Source organism: Hyperoodon ampullatus (genome assembly GCF_949752795.1).
Source record: "Hyperoodon ampullatus genome assembly, chromosome: 19".
NCBI lineage: Eukaryota > Metazoa > Chordata > Mammalia > Artiodactyla > Ziphiidae > Hyperoodon > Hyperoodon ampullatus.
The window spans coordinates 11,386,838-11,403,596 of record NC_136932.1 but is presented as its reverse complement, the minus strand read 5'-3'; the positions used below and the strand labels follow the sequence as shown (position 1 = coordinate 11,403,596).

Genomic DNA, 16,759 nt, shown 5'->3' with positions numbered 1-16,759 from the left:
AAGCAAAAATCAGAGGGTGTTATTTTTGTTAGCTATTTGGCAGTGCATATATCCAGTTGTGGTTGTACATTTTATATGAAGAGGACCACAGAGTTTTTGCCAACAAATCTCATCTCCTACAGATGTAAGCCCCAAAGTAGAGGAAATTCTTTTAACTTTTCAACCAATAAAAGAAAACTACAAAGTAAGGGGGCTTCCCTGGTGGCGCAGTGGTTAAGAATCTGCCTGCCAATGCAGGGGACATGGGTTCAAGCCCTGGTCTGGGAAGATCCCACATGCCGCGGAGCAACTAAGCCCGTGCGCCACAACTACTGAGCCTGTGCTCTGGAGCCCGCAAGCCACAACTACTGAGCCCACATGCCACAATTACTGAAGCCCACGTGCCTAGAGCCCATGCTCTGCAACGAGAAGCCACTGCAATGAGAAGACCGCGCACCACAACAAAGAGTAGCCCCTGCTCACCGAAATTAGAGAAAGACCACACAGCTACTAAGACCCAACCCAGCCAAAAATAAATAAATAAAAATAAAAAAATTTTTAAAAAGAAAAACTACAAAGTAAGGACCTGACTCTCAAAGAGCCATGAGGTTGCCCAGCTTTCCTGTCTTGCCCCCCAACTCAGTTCCCTCAAGGTGCAGGCTCCTTACTGGGCACAAACACAGTGCCTTTCAGACTAATGCAAAGCACCAGCCTAAGCAGACTGCAGGCTCTAGTGCGTTCCTTGGAGCTGGGAAAGCAGCCAAGTAACTGACATTCAAAAGAATTCCTTCCTGGGTGATGTTCAAAGTATGAATAAATAAAATGGCTGTTGGGCAGGGTTAGGAGGACTAAGAGTTAAAGAAATCATTAGAGTAGGTGCTAACATTTGGAACCAGCTACAATCAGAAGTTAAACTCTGAGAGAAGAATCCAGCATTTATGCCTGTCAATAGAGGATCTACCCACCAGTTTTCCACACCTCCCCAGCCCTACTGAACCCTCTGCTACTAAGGCTGTGCTGGAAGGAAAAAGATAACCTACAAACTGTAAAGGAGACAATATAAGCCCTGACCCTAATCCCGTACCTGATTCCACCATGGAGTATTAGAGCTACCAGCACTGAATGAGCAGAGGGAGTGGACACAGCCAGGTAACCTCCCATGTACTAAAAAAGGGAAATCGCAGAATTACTGGAATTAAGAAAAGAGGCTCCAGAAAATGAAAACCTGAAGATGACATTAAAGGAACAAACTAGGAAATCCTCAGTTAAACAGAGAGAAAATGGTAGGCAGCTATGCCTCCCTTGCCCGCACACCATCCATCTTTCGTACCTCATTGTTCATGTAATGTAGATCAAGAGGCTGCCCAAACACTGTCGTCACCTTGTGCTCCACATCTTCATATCTTACAGGCCGGCTGAATGCTATAATTCTGAAAAGGAACAGAAATCATGGTTAGCTGTATATTTTAAATGCAGGGTTTAGAAGCTATGGCTCCTGAGTGTTATCTGCCTTTTCTTTTCAACATAGAATTCTCTTTTTATTTTTCATGCAGCTTGCCTTTCTCTGTATTTTTTTCTTCTCTTACATCTAGCTTTATCTTTTCACCCTTCTTCTGAGCATCTCTCAGGTTTGTCAATAGTACCTATGAGCAGTACTTAATCTCAGCCATTGTTCTTCCACTTCATCTCAGCTCCTTCGGTCAATGACAGTGCAGTATCATAGGAGGATACCTGGATTTAAAAACTATGCTTCAAATATTGCTGTTAGGAAGAAAACCTGGGGATTGGAGCAGCAGTCCTGAAAACATGGTCTTAACCCCTAAACGACTCAACTCCAGGACTTGAAAGGTCTCTTCCATTGTTCATTTTTGAGATGCCACAGTAATCTCAATGCTGATTATCCTCAGAACTGACATTTCCGGCCATAGTCACAGGAATTCCCCTTGAGTTGGTTATATGCCTGATCAGTTTTCTTAACCAGTGACACATGTGTGCATGTAAGTAGTGTTGATATTGATGCTCTTCTAGAGAGACTCTCTAGGTCAGTTCAAAGAACAATTTCTATAAATAGATGGTAGAGTAAGAACATGTTCAAAGAGGTCTTAAAATGATTTGTCATTGAATGTCACAGCAAAATTTACAAGTGGGGATAGATGAAACAAGGTTGGCAAAATGTTGATAATGTTGAAGCTGGGTGACAGGTCCTTGGGGGTTGAGTATCATATTCTATTTTTGTGTGTGCTTGAAATTTTTTTAATAAAAAGCTTTAATTAATGCATTAGGTTTAACTATATGATACTGGAGGTAGTCAACAATTTTTGCATATAAAAGTGGCAATTTTATATGGGACCAACCCAACACTGTAAAACTTAAATAATTAAAACAAAAATAAGCAAAGAGGGACTTCCCTGGTGGCGCAGTGGATAAGACTCCACACTCCCAATGCAGGGGGCCCGGGTTCGATCCCTGGTCAGGAAACTAGATCTCACATGCCTTTCGCAACTAAGAGTTCGCATGCCACAACTAAGGAGACCACGTGCTGCAACTAAGGAGCCCATGAGCCACAACTAAGGAGCCCGCCTGCTGCAACTAAGACCCCACGCAACCAAATAAATATTTTTTTTTTAAAAAAGCAGAGATAGGGCTTCCCTGGTGGCGCAGTGGTTGAGAGTCCGCCTGCCGATGCAGGGGACACGGGTTCGTGCCCCGGTCCGGGAAGATCCCACATGCTGCAGAGCGGCTAGGCCCGTGAGCCTTGGCTGCTGAGCCTGCGCGTCCGGAGCCTGTGCTCCGCAATGGGAGAGGCCACAACAGTGAGAGGCCCGTGTACCGCAAAAAGAAAAAACAAAAACAAAAAAGCAGAGATAAACAGAAGACAATATCAGAAACCCATATATATTATATACATACATACATATATATATATATAAAGAAAATATAGGATTGAAAAAAATATTAGAGTAGGGAAGGTCTTCCTAAGCATTACATAAAATAGAGAAGACAAAAAGGAAGAAGACAAGTTTGACAACAAAAATTTAAACTTTTGATGGGAAAATAAACCATCAACAAAGTTAAAAAGAGGGCTTCCCTGATGGTGCAGTGGTTGAGAATCTGCCTGCTAATGCAGGGGACATGGGTTCGAGCCCTGGTCTGGGAGGATCCCACCTGCCGTGGAGCAACTAGGCCCGTGAGCCACAACTACTGAGCCTGCGCATCTGGAGCCTGTGCTCCGCAGCAAGAGAGGCCGCGATAGTGAGAGGCCCGCGTACCGCGATGAAGAGTGGCCCCCGCTTGCCACAACTAGAGAAAGCCCTTGCACAGAAATGAAGACCCAACACAGCAAAAATAAATTAATTAATATACTCCTACCCCCAACATCTTCTTTAAAAAAAAAAAAGTTAAAAAGAAATACCAAACTTGGAGAAAATACTTGCAAAAATCAATAAGAAAAAGACAATCCAATAGAAACACAAGCAAAGGATATGATGAATGGCTAATAAACACATGAAAAGATGCTTAATGCGATAGGGGAAAATGTATATTAAAACCATCTTAATTTGTTAGCATGTCTAGACTTAGATGAAATCTGACTAGTGTGTGGCGGACTAGCAGAACTCAGCCATCAGCCTCTATAGTTCTTGCCCTCCTCCATACTGACAGGAAGAAGTGTGTGGTTCTTTCACATACTCCCTGCTCCCCCAGAGTGGGAAGTGGTATAACCAGAGGAAGAAGCAATAAGCCACAGGAAAGAGGGATCTAAGCCATTTTTAAAAAAATTTATTTTATTGAAGTATAGTTGATTTTACAATGTTATATTAATTTCTCCTGTATAGCAAAGTGATTCAGTTATACATATACATGCATTCTTTTTCATATTCTTTTCCATTATGGTTTATCATAGGATACTGGATATAATTCCCTGTGCTATACGGTAGGATCTTGCTTATCCATTCTATATATAATAGTTTGCATCTGCTAATCCCAAACTCCCAATCCATCCCTCCCCCACCCCCTTCCCCGCTGGCAACCACAAGTCTGTTCTCTATGTCTGCCAGTCTGTTTCTGTTTCATAGACAAGTTCATTTGTGTCATATTTTAGATTCCACATATACGTGATATCATATGGTATTTGTCTTTCTCTTTTTTTAAATAAATAAATTTATTTATTTACTTATTTTTGGTTGTGTTGGTTCTTCGTTGCCACGTGCGGGCTTCCTCTAGTTGCGGTGATCAGGGGCTACTCTTCCTTGCAGTGCACGGGCTTCTCGTTACGGTGGCTTCTCTTGTTGCAGAGCATGGGCTCCAGGAGCGCAGGCTTCAGTAGTTGTGGCACATGGGCTCAGTAGTTGTGGCTTGCAGGCTCTAGAGCACAGGCTCAGTAGTTGTGGCGCATGGGCTTAGTTGCTCCACGGCATGTGGGATCTTCCCAGACCAGGGCTCAAACCCATGTCCCCTGCATTGGCAGGCGGATTCTTAACCACTGTGCCACCAGGGAAGTTCTATCTTTCTCTTTCTGACTTACTTCACTTAGTATGATAATCTTTAGTTCCATCCATGTTGCTGCAAATGGCATTATTTCGTTCTTTTTATGGCTGAGTAGTATTCCATTGTATATATGTATCACATCCACTTTATCCATTCATCTGTCAATGGACATTTAGGTTGTTTCCATGTCTTGGCTATTGTAAATAGTGCTGCTATGAACATAGGGGTGCATGTATCTTTTGAATTATAGTTTTGTCTGGATATATGCCCAGGAGTGGGACTGCTGGATCATATGGCAACTTTACTTTTAGTTTTTTGAGGAATCTCCATACTGTTTTCCATAGTGGCTGCACCAATTTCCATTCCCATCGACAGTGTAGGAGGGTTGCCTTTTCTCCACACCCTTTCCAGCATTAGTTATTTATAGACTTTGTAATGATGGCCATTCTGACCAGTGTGAGGTGATACCTCATTGTAGTTTTGATTTGCACTTCTCTAACAGTTAGCGATGTTGAGCATCTTTTCATGTGCCTGTTGGCAACCTGTATGTCTTCTATGGAGAAATGTCTATCTAGGTCTTCTGCCCATTTTTCGATTGGGCTGTTTGTTTCTTTGTTATTGAGTTGTATGAGCTGTTTGTATATTTTGGAAATTAAGCCCTTGTCAGTTGCATCAATTTGCAAATATTTTCTCCCAGTCCATAGGATGTCTTTTCATTTTGTTTATGGTTTCTTTTGCTGTGCAAAAGCCTGTTTAGTTTGATTAGGTCTCATTTGTTTATTTTTGCTTTTATTTCTCTTGCCTTGGCAGACTGACCTAAGAAAACAGTATGATTTATGTCAGAGAATGTTTTGCCTATGTTCTCTTCTAGGAGTTTTGTGGTGTCATGTCTTATATTTAAGTCTTCAAGCCATTTTGAGTTTATTTTTGTGTATGGTGTAAGGATGTGTTCTAACTTCATTGATTTACACGTGGCTGTCCAGCTTTCCCAACATCACTTGCTGAAGAGACTGTCTTTTCTCCATTGTATATTCTTGCCTCCTTTGTCAAAGATTAATTGATGGCAGGTAATGTGGGTTTATTGCTGGGCTCTCTGTTGTGTGTTCCATTGATCCAAATGTCTGTTTTTGTGCCAATACCACACTGTTTTGATTACTGTAGCTTTGTAGTATTGCCTGAAGTCTGGGAGGGGTATGCCTCTTGCTTTGTTCTTTTTCCTCAGGATTGCTTTGGCAATTCTTAGTCTTTTATGATTCCACATAAATTTTAGGATTATTTGTTCTAGTTCTGTGAAAAATGTCATGGGTAATTTGATAGGTAAGCCACTGGATTTTAATGAAATCTGGCTGGCTGAAATCAGTGGGTACCGTAAAAGCTGTTATCATCTAGAACTGCGCTGTTCAATATGGTAGCCAATAGCCACATGTGGCTATTTAAATTCAAATTAAATTTTACAATTGGCTCTTTCAGTCCCACTAGCCACATTGCAAGTGCTCACTAGATACATGTGGCAAGTGCCTAGTATACTGGAGAACACCGCTATAAGTCGGCCCTCCATATCCACAGGTCCATATCTGCAGATCAAAAATATCTGAAAAAAATTCCAGAAAGTTCCAAAAAGCAAAACTTGAATTTGCCACATGCTGGCAACTATTTACATGGCATTTACATTGTATTAGGTATTATAAGTAATCTAGAGATGATTTAAAGTATACACGAAGATGTACATAGGTTATATGCAAAGACTGCACCATTTTACATAAGAGACTTGACCATCCAAGGAGCAAACTCCACAGAGGGTCCTGGAACCAATTCCCTCGGCTACCAAGGGATTACTGTAGAACCTTTCCATTACAGCAGAAAGTTCTACTGAACAACATTGATAGGATATTACTGTAAACCATAATCTATCCTTCACACAAAGCATAGCATCTCAGGAAGATAATTTCTCTATAACTTTTCCTTCATCCATCACTGCCTTTCATTTTTGGAAATTATACTGCTGAATGTGTTAATTTATATCCACCAGGAAATCCATCCATATTGTAATCCTTATTTTTCCCTCAAATCAACTGTCCCAAGCAATAATTAGGTGCGATCTAGATATGGGTTATCTAGATACGAGTGTTTTCTGGATTCTTTTTTTTTTTTTTTTTTTTTTTTGGCGATATGCGGGCCTCTCACTGTTGTGGCCTCTCCCATTGCGGAGCACAGGCTCCGGACGTGCAGGCTCAGCGGCCATGGCTCACGGGCCCAGCCGCTCCGCAGCATGTGGGATCTTCCCGGACCGGGGCACGAACAGTGTCCCCTGCATCGGCAGGCAGACTCTCAACCACTGCGCCACCAGGGAAGCCCCTGGATTCTTTTGAGAGAATACCTTTCTATTAATTCAAAAGGGGCCAGCCTTTTTTTTTTTTAATCAATTTTTTAAATTAATTTTTTTGGCTGCGTTGGGTCTTCGCTGCTGCACGTGGGCTTTCTCTAGCTGTGGCAAGCAGGGGCTACTCTTCCTTGCAGTGCACAGGCTTCCCATTGTGGTGGCTTCTCTTACTGTGGAGCACAGCTCCAGACCTACGGGCTTCAGTAGTTGCAGCATGCGGGCTCAGCAGTTGTGGCTCGCAGGCTCAGCCGTTGTGGCTCACAGGCTCTAGAGCGCAGGCTCAGTAGTTGTGGCACACAGCCTTAGTTGCTCTGCAGCATGTGGGATCTTCCTGGACCAGGGATCGAACCCATGTCCCGTGCCTTGGCAGGCAGATTCTTAACCACTGCGCCACCAGGGAAGTTCCCAGGGCCAGCCTTTCTGAATAAAATACCAGGATGTCTCTAGCACAGTTAGAAAAACATCAGGCTCAGAGATAAATTTTCCTGCATTTGGCCTGGTGATGAGCCATTCAAAACCCCCAAAAGCAGCCCAAAAGTCTGGTCAAGATCAGAAACCAGCACTCCCAGGTTTGGTAAGATCTAAGCTGCTGCTGCCACCTTGAATAACAGACATTTTTAGGCCAGTACTTCAAAGAGGGGTCTAACACCCAGGACAACCATCCCCACCAGTGTTCAGACACGAAGGAAAGGAGATCCTAATCAACAGTCCTCTTCTGCCCTCCTGAGGCTAAGAGAGAGGACGGGTAGAAGTCTGATGCCCACCCTTCCAAAGCAAAGGGAAAGTCAGCCCACCAGAATGGATACCTGGCAATGACGAATGGGAAAAGTCACTACTTTCCTCTTTTCTATAAATTCTTATTCTATAAGGGCCTACAACATTTAGGTAGATACTGTCCATATTCCCTGTAAAAAGTAAAGAAAGCCCACAATAACAGTTTCTACAAAATCCTAAGACATGAAATACACGAAACCAGAGCTGTCTGGCACAGAGCAGCTTGAACTTGGCTTCCCCGGACCAAAATTGAGGACTTTATAAAGTCCTCAATTCCACACACAGTACACAAACAGTGAAATGCCATGGCTCCCAAAAACAGCTCCATAAAAAGAGAATGCAGTTTTCAAAACCTTGATACCAACACTGCCGCTCAGGGCTTCAAAAGCCTGACCACCTTAAATATTTGTGGTTTCGATCTGGCAGCATCTCTGAAACTAAACACATACACTTTCTCAGTGTAAGTCTGCTCACTGTAACTGCATACCACTTAGGGAACAGAAATTCAGGAGAGCGTACTGTGTAATTAGGCTCCAACACAACTGAGCTTTTGATTTCCTATCTTCATACTTCTGAAAACTCTCTGCTGCTCCAAGTTTGGCAATCCATCCAAAACCCAGTCAGATCAGAAGTGTGAAAAGGAGCAACAATGAAGTGACAATTTAAGTTCCATGCTACTGGCAGGTCATAGGACAAACAGCTGGGGACAGAGCTCAGAAGACCTTCTTCCCTCCGGCCCTGGAACAGCCCTAGAATTCGCATGGCAGCAGCAGAACCCTGGCTCTGCAGACCACTCTTTGTACAATGTTTCCACCCGGCAACCTCTGACAAACTTGCAGGCTTCCGAATGTATTTTTTTAAGGGAAAACAGCAGCCAAAGATCTCCTCCAGAGCTAGTTTCAAAGTGGGCTGAAAGATGCCAGCAGTAGAGAACTACCAGTACAAGAGCATTTGAAGGCACTAAGGTCCTGGTGGGACTCCTAAAGTAGGTGGATCTTATCCTGATGGGTATGCTCTTTGCCCCTCCAAATGCTCAAAGCAAAGGAAAAAGGGCGGGGCAGTTATCAATGGGAGAGAAAGGCAAAGAGGGGGAAAACAGATATTGAAAAGCATGCTTGTGCCACATACATGCACACACAGGGTCTCAAATATCCCCTGACCAGAGTTCTGTATGCTTTCTTAAAGGTTTTCCTTAAAATAACTTGAGAAATTCGGTGGAGTCATTTTTCTCCACTGAGAACTTCTACCTTGACTTCCTACAAAAAACTAAATACTGACAATGGAGAAAAGGATACAAGGGTTTTGTAACATTACTTTCACTTCCCTAACAAGGTAAAATACAGACTGCAGACTGAAAACTCCCTTTCTATGTCCTCAAATGAACTGAAATCTTTCACAACTGAGGGACTTGATGCAGCTTCCCATGACCTAGAGACATTTTAAACTTTTTTTTTCTTTTTCCGCTGAGTTGGGTCTTCATTGCTGCGCACGGGCCTCCTCTCGTTGTAGCGAGCAGGGCTACTCTTCGTTGTGGTGTGCAGGCTTCTCATTGTGGTGGCTTCTCTTGTTGCAGAGCACGGGCTCTAGGTGCGCAGGCTTCAGTAGTTGCAGCTCGCAGGCTCTAGAGCACAGGCTCAGCAGTTGTGGCGCACGGGCTTAGTTGCTCCGCAGCATGTGGGATCTTCCCAGACCAGGGCTCAAACCCGTGTCCCCTGCACTGGCAGGTGGCTTCTTAACCACTGCACCACCAGGGAAGTCCCAAGACATTTTAAAGAAAAACTTCCAATTCACCAACCTGACCCCAGATGTGGACAAAACCAGGGACACTCTACCAGGGATAGGAATGGCACCACGTAACAGGAGAATCCTCATCTCCCTCTGATGCCCATGGCTGGCACAGTGTCAGTGTGTCTGGAAGCCATGACTCAGTAGAGCTGGGGTCCTGACTTTCTCCCCTAGCACAATGGTGGATCTCACAGTAGCAAAATAAGAGCAGAAGAGTAAAACATTAGCAGTTGAAATGGCTTCCAATTTTAAGACCAGAAACAGGGTTCAATCAGTAGGCCAAACCAAGGGTGAAACTTTCCCCTTTATGCCCTATCAACCCCATTCCCCAGCCAGTGACCCCACAGGAATCACTCCAGGGCAACGGCTTCCACAAGTTGAACGCTTTCTAAGAAATGCAGCAAACATGAACACAACCACTCATCAGAAGGCAGACTTACCGCCTCTCCCCGTTGTGCTCGAACTTGATTCTGACGTCACTCTGCCAAAGAAATGATAGACAGGTTAGCGGGTTCTCTGGCGTGTGTCACTCCTGCCCTTCCCAGGTAAGCCTCAGGCAGTCTTTTAGCAACCTCAGGCAGACATCCCTGATGGCTCCTGTTAGAGCTTCTCTACCCCGACAGGCATTCCTTTCAATGAGTTCTAACCTCAGCGGCAACAAAGCTCTTGGGACAAGATCCTTTGGTGGCTGCCCCAGCTCAGGTGCTCTGTTCTGACAGCATTTCTAAGGTCACACACTCTCTATTTCCACAACAGGCTCTGGAGTTTCTCCCACTATATCACCACCTCCTGCCAGGACACCGTTCCTTCTGGGCTGATGTAACTAGACAGGAAAAGAAATCTTAATACTGATACTTCCTAGCTCTACGACCACAACCAAGTTACTTATCCTCTATAAGTCTTAGTTTTTCCATCTGCAGAGTAGGGCTAAACATACCTAATTCACAGAGTTGCTATGAGAACTAAACGAGAAAATGTAAGTAAAATACCTAATACATAGTAGACATGCAATAAATGGTTGCTGCTGCTACTAATGATTTCCATGATCCTTTCAAGGCTGCCCTCAGTGAGAGTAAAGTGGCTCTCTGGACAAATACCTTATAATTGTCCCCAGCTCTAGCCTAAATGACCATCATGTGTACCCTATAAGCTCCAGGAGAACAGGGATCATGTCTCTCTTGTTTCTGTAGCTCCAGTGACAAGCAAAGGTAATAGTATACATCTGTGCTTACAATATTTATTAAACGGATTAATTGACTGAAGAATAGAGTTGGGTGTAAGTATCAGAAATTAAGACAAGGTAGGAGTGTTAGAATGTTCAGAAACAAATCAAGGAGGACGAGAGATACTGTAAAGGGCAAACAAACAACTTGAGTTCAAAATGACAGGAAAAGGGAGAAGATATTATAGAAGAAAAGAACAGGTACAGGGCAAAAAGAAAACTAAGATAGTCGGGAAACCAACAACTAATAGAGGGGGAGGTAAGAAAGTTCATGGTCAGTGAATGAAAATTATACTGAGATTCACAAATTAAAAAACTGTGGCTTGGAAGAAAGAAGAGGGTTTCAGAGTATCTGAAGATGAAGAACATAGAGCAGATAGAAAAGATGACAGAAAAGATGACAGAAAAGGGAGAAAGCTGAAAGGTAGGGTGGGTGCACACAGGACTTCCTTTTCCCAAGAGATCGGGGGGCTAGAATTCCCTTCCAGTCAAATGAACTAGACTGGCGTTTCTAATTTACACTCTAAAAATTATTGAGGACCCCAAAAAGCTTTTGTTTATGTAGATTATATCTACTGATATTTGCCATGTTAGAAATTAAAACTGAGAACATTTAAATTTTATTCATTTAAAAATAATTTAAAAATGTTATGTGTTAACATAAATATATTTTAATTAAAAAAACTTTAAAAAAGTGAAGTGAGAGAATGCCAGTCTCTTTAATGCATGGCTTAATAGGAGACAGCTGGATTTTCATATCAGTTTTTGCTTTCAAACTGTTGTGATAATACGTATTGTGTAGCCTCTGGAAAACTCTACTGTACATTCTTTAGAGTATGAGGGTATAAAGGGCAAGGAACATCTTAGTACTATTATGAAAATAGTTTTGACCTGATGGACCCTCGAAAGGTTCTTGAGAACTTCCTAGGGGTCCTAGAACACACCTTGAGAGTCAATGAATTAAAATATAAGAATACAGCCTCTAACTCACTATTTTAAAGACAGGGAAATGGAAGCTCAAAGAGCTCCATGACCCTGAAAAGCTCACATACTAAACAGTGGACAGCAAAGCTCCCCTGAGGAGCAGGCCTGCAATGTGACAACTTTTCAAAATACAGCCCTGATAACAGCCCTTTCATCCTTTGATGTAACATATGGGCCACTTGATCCCATTACTAATAATATGACAATAGTTAACATTTACTGAGGATTTACTATATACTAAGCCTTGTTCTAACCATGTTACATATATCAATTAAACTAGCCCTCACAACAGGTACTATTATTGTGTCTATTTTACAGGAGAACCTAATTTACAATGAAGTTAAACAAGTTCTCTCAAGATTATAATGCTTTAAAAGAAGCCCAGATATGCTACAACTTAAGTGTCACATAGGCAAGGGAGGTTTATTTTACTCACAGATGCAGGGCTTCAATGGGAGCACTGAAAGAAGGAAACTATCAAAGGATCTTTGGAGACCTTACTTTTCAGAACTCATGGAGGAAATGGAGTAATAATGGAGCCAGCATCAGGAGACCAGGGTAGCGATCATGCAGGAAGCTATGGGGCCTGGGGAATCAGTAGGGGAGGCTCTGGCTGAGGCTGTGCGTAGGTGGAGATGGAGGAGGTGGCATGGGAAGGCAGTGTGCCCCCTCTGGTGTGCATCCCAGGTAAGAGAGACTGTGTGTGTATGTGTGCACACGTGTGTGTGAACATGAGCACACAAGCAGAAAGGTGAGGCACTGCTGCAGAGGAAGTTATCATGGGGCTTCAAGGTTTGCATGAATGACAGCAGTGTTTTCACTGTCTTCTTTTTCTCCTTCCCCTGAACTACTAAGCAGTTCCCGTGGCAAGGCCTTCCGAAGCACAGTGCCTGCAACACGCTGCCGCATCTGACATGCTGTCTCCAGCTTCCCATGTTGTCTGGTTCCACAACTAGCTCTGGAGTATCCCAAGTGCTCACCGCAGTCTGCAGCCCTGTCTGTCCCTGCAGCTGGGTTACCACCCCTTTCACCTCCTCCTGCTCACAGCCCAGCACACCTTGGTGTAGCACTCATTATTATTATATTTTATTAATCGATTCTATTTTTAGAACAGCTTTAGAATTACAGAAAAATTGAGCAGACAGAGCAGAGAGTGTCCATATACCCTTCTCCCCGCTCCACCCCCAGTTTCCCCTATCAGTAACATTAGTATGGTACATTTCTTTTTGTTACAACTAATCAAACAATATTGATGTGTTAAATAAAGCCCATAGTTTATTCAGATTTCCCTTTTTTCCTGTTGATTAAAAAAAATTTATTCCTGTTGATTTTTATCTAATTTTTTATAGTAATAAAAAACACATAACATAAAAACACATAACATAAAAACACATAACAATAGCTCTCATTCTAAACTGGGACATTATATTTAAATGCACCTATGAAGAAATCCCCTCTGTCCCTTTGTGGGACTGAAGGAACTAAATTTATTTCATGATGGGCCACAATCCAAATACTATTCTACTTGAATTTAGTGAGAAAGGGAATTAAACTTTTGCCTCAAACTACAAATCACTCCTACTCAAGACTAACCTAGCCTGTGATTAGTAAGCAGTGTAAACAAAGACGCCTAGTCTTCTGAATCCCTTGTCTGATGTGGCTACAGCCTTTCCAGAGCAGGATGCAGGCCCATGACTGGCTTCCATGTACCACATGGTGTGCCCAAATCTGCCAAGTTCCTAAATCTGAGTGACCCCTGTCAGGCTGACTAGAATAAGCCATGGATAAGAAAGCTCAGGTGAAGCTAACCAGATTCAATTCCTTCCTGCCCACCACCCTCCTTGCCCTTCCGAGGCATTTTGCACTGGTAGCGGCGTCCTCTGTCATGAGGTTCTCTCCTCTTGCCTCTGTGACTCTATCCCAAGCCAGAGAACCTGCCACCACTCTAACCACTTCTGCTTCTTTGCTGGTTCCTCTTCCTCATGCCTTCTCACACCCCTCCCCCAACATGTAACCGTGCCTCAATGTTTGGACTTTTGGCCTCTGGATTTCTATCCCTCTTCTCACATCTTCTCCTTGGCAGGAATTAAAAAATCAGGCAACCTCTAAATAGAAGATTCCCAAATCTCTATGTCCAGCCCCAATTTCTCAAGCGAAACCTCATCTGTCTGCCACAGATATAAGGCAGATAAGTCATTGTTAGGAATGCGGCACTAGAGTCAAACTGTCTGGCTTCAAATCCTGGCTCTATAACCTCCTTGTTGTAACCTTGAACTAATCTCTCTGTGACTCAGTTTCCTCATCTGAAAAGCAAAAATAGTGACAGTATCTATCTCATGGAGTTATCAAAATAATTAAATGAAATAACTGGATAAAGATATGAGAAGAGTTCCTGACACATAATAAGTGCTCAAAAAATGGTAATACAGGTCCTTTATCCTTTAGCCAAAACCCTTGGGGCCGAAAGTGTCTCAGAAAGCACTTTTGGATTTAGAGAGGTAGTGGTACGTGTTCTGTATGTTAAGCGATGCCCTTCCAGGGGGCAGGTGTCTGGGCAGCACTCCATGGCAGAGCAGAACGCTCACAGGCATTCCGTGCACCCCTCTGCGCTGCTTAGCCTCTCCTGAAGTTAGTCTGGGATTTTGTAACTACTTCTGACCAGCAGCTGGGAACAAAGTTGAGTTCTACACTCTCTTCCCTGGCAGCCACGTGTGCCAGGTCAATGGAGCCACCTTCAATCAGGGTCCTTAAGTGACTGTGGGGAACACTGTCCCCCCTTCCCTGTGCTGGCCGTATCTGTACAGTCACTAAGATTTAGGGTTTACCTGTTAAGAGCAAAAGCTAGTTTTTGTATTGAAAAGTATGAATATTCACAGTTAGTCAAATAAATAAAGACTGTAAATAGCCCTGTGTCCATTCAGGCCAAGTTTTGTTGCCAAATGAATTTGCTGTAAATTTAAAAATAAATAAATAAAAATTTAAAAACACCTTTTAGTTTGCAGTACTCTTTGGATTTTAGAGTTGCAGATAAGGGACTGTGTACCTGCAAAAGCAACATACACACATACCTGCACACACTCTGAGTATTTCGCTGTAGTCCCAAACTCAACCTAGCCATGTGTGTCTGCGTCAACTACCCTCCCGAACTAGTCCCCCTTCTCCGTGTTGCCATTTCTAATACTGGCTACAGGCTCAAACCTCTGAGTTCTGCTTGATTCTTTCCTTCTTTTCCCTTTCTCACAGCCAGACAGCAAGTTCCAATTCTCCCCTCCAGGGACTCCAGTATGAGACTCTGCTTCCCATCCTCTCAGTTGTCATTCTCGGAGCCCCTTTCCCCTCCTGAATTCCTGAAGCAGTCTCTGTACTTCTCAGCTCCCCCTTTCCAGCACATTCTACATTCCTCCACAGTTTCAGTCATCTTAACCACCGCTTTCACCACATCCCTTCTTTGTTCACAAAGTAATCAGCTGGGCTTCCCTGGTGGCGCAGTGGTTGAGAGTCCGCCTGCCGATGCAGGGGACACAGTTCGTGCCCCGGTCCAGGAAGATCCCACATGCCGCGGAGCGGCTGGGCCCGTGAGCCATGACCGCTGAGCCTGTGCGTCCGGAGCCTGTGCTCCGCAACGGGAGAGGCCACAACAGTGAGAGGCCCGCGTACAGCAAAAAAAAAAAAAAAAAAAGTAATCAGTGATACCCATGACCTAGGGAAAAGTCTCTTTACTGTCATTCAAAGCCCTCTGGAATTTAAGCTCACTCAGTTTACCTAACCATCTCACACTGTTTGTTCTCAAAGGGAACCCTCTCTCCAGCCAGATCAATGCCCACCCTATTTCCTGAAATATGCCATATTCATTCCTTCCCCTAGGCCTTGAATAATTCAGCTTCCCAACCTGGAGTGCCATACTCCCTCCTTTCCACCTAACTAAACTCTTTTACATCCTTCACTGCCTGGTTCCAGTGCCACCTCCTCCAGAAATGACTCCATATCTCCTTCGGCCCAAGTTCATCTTTCACTTTCCTGGCCTCCTGTGGCTCTCAGTATCTGTACCATATATTTAGGCATAGTCACATAGTACCTTACTTTTTTTTTTTTTTTTTACATATTTCTCATTTCTCATAAGACTGCATGATTCCTAGGGTACAGGGAATATGACTTATATTTCTTTGTCTAAGAAGGCTGAGTATAGGCCCATGTTGAACTGAATGGAGAGGTGGCAAAGCTGCTGAGAAAGAAGTACCAGTACAAAAATTCAGATCTAGGCAGGTTCAAGTCCCCTGCCCACCAGAGCTAATTTGGTGAAAGGAAGAGTGAGAGCCATGCCCAGGAGAAGGACAGTGTAGGCCTCCAGGCTGAGCTACAGATTTGGGAACTCAGGGGGCAACAGGAGTAACCAACGATACCAAACTTAAGCAGACATGACCTTCTCAAAGTTTGAACTCAACAACTGGACATGTAACCCAAGAAGACTCCCAAGAATTCAAAAAAACCTTTATTAAACAAAGGTTTGTGAACCTCTGACCTGGCAAAGGCCCCAGCCAGCCCGTGTCTCCAGTGCCCTGTCTCTGACTCTGCAGTGCTCCCCCTCCCTGTAGTTGCCATATACCTTTGGCTCCCACATCTCTGGCACTGGAGTCCTTACTTTGCCAAAGAAAGTAAATAAATCAGAAGAAAAGAGCAACGAAAATAATTTTATTTGTGTGACTCAGGAAAGTCCTAAGAGATCAGTGGAAGAGGTGATTATAAAGCAACCTTCTTCCCTACGCTAATTCTTTCTGTATCCCCAGTCCCAGCATTGTGCCTGGCATGCAGCAGGGGCTCAGTGAGTATCTGAATAAATCAATGATGAAATAGTGTATTAGTTATTTATTGCTAGTTAATAAACTACCACACACAAAAAAGGAAGCTTCTTACAAAATAGAATATGAGGCTTGTATACTGTATTATGTTTTATTTTCAAACTAGCCAGCCTATCTTATCAACAACCCATGAAAGAGAAAGGAAGTCCTGAAGAGTCAGGTCTATCACAGTAAAAGCAAAAGACAGTCTGCTCATTCACTGACCCTGTGGAGGAACAGCTCCTAGAATTCTCCTCCTCTGTACCTGACAGCCAAGAGCCTGCCCTTCTAGCGCCTGCTATGAAGAAAGCAACT

The 16,759-nt window shown here is 43.4% G+C and overlaps 1 protein-coding gene across 1 annotated transcript in view; it reads right to left on the bottom strand.

Moving 5' to 3' along the window:
* The window catches only part of MAP3K3 (mitogen-activated protein kinase kinase kinase 3), a gene marked incomplete at its 3' end in the record, with an annotated part of 60,766 nt that overhangs the window by 31,502 nt on the left and 12,505 nt on the right, over window positions 1-16,759 (bottom strand). Inside the window, exons 4-5 of the mRNA XM_079725933.1 lie at window positions 9,844-9,884; window positions 1,310-1,409 (exon numbers count right to left, since the gene is read on the bottom strand). Coding sequence (XP_079582059.1) covers window positions 1,310-1,409; window positions 9,844-9,884 — 141 coding nt within the window. The remainder of the gene's footprint in view (window positions 1-1,309; window positions 1,410-9,843; window positions 9,885-16,759) is intronic.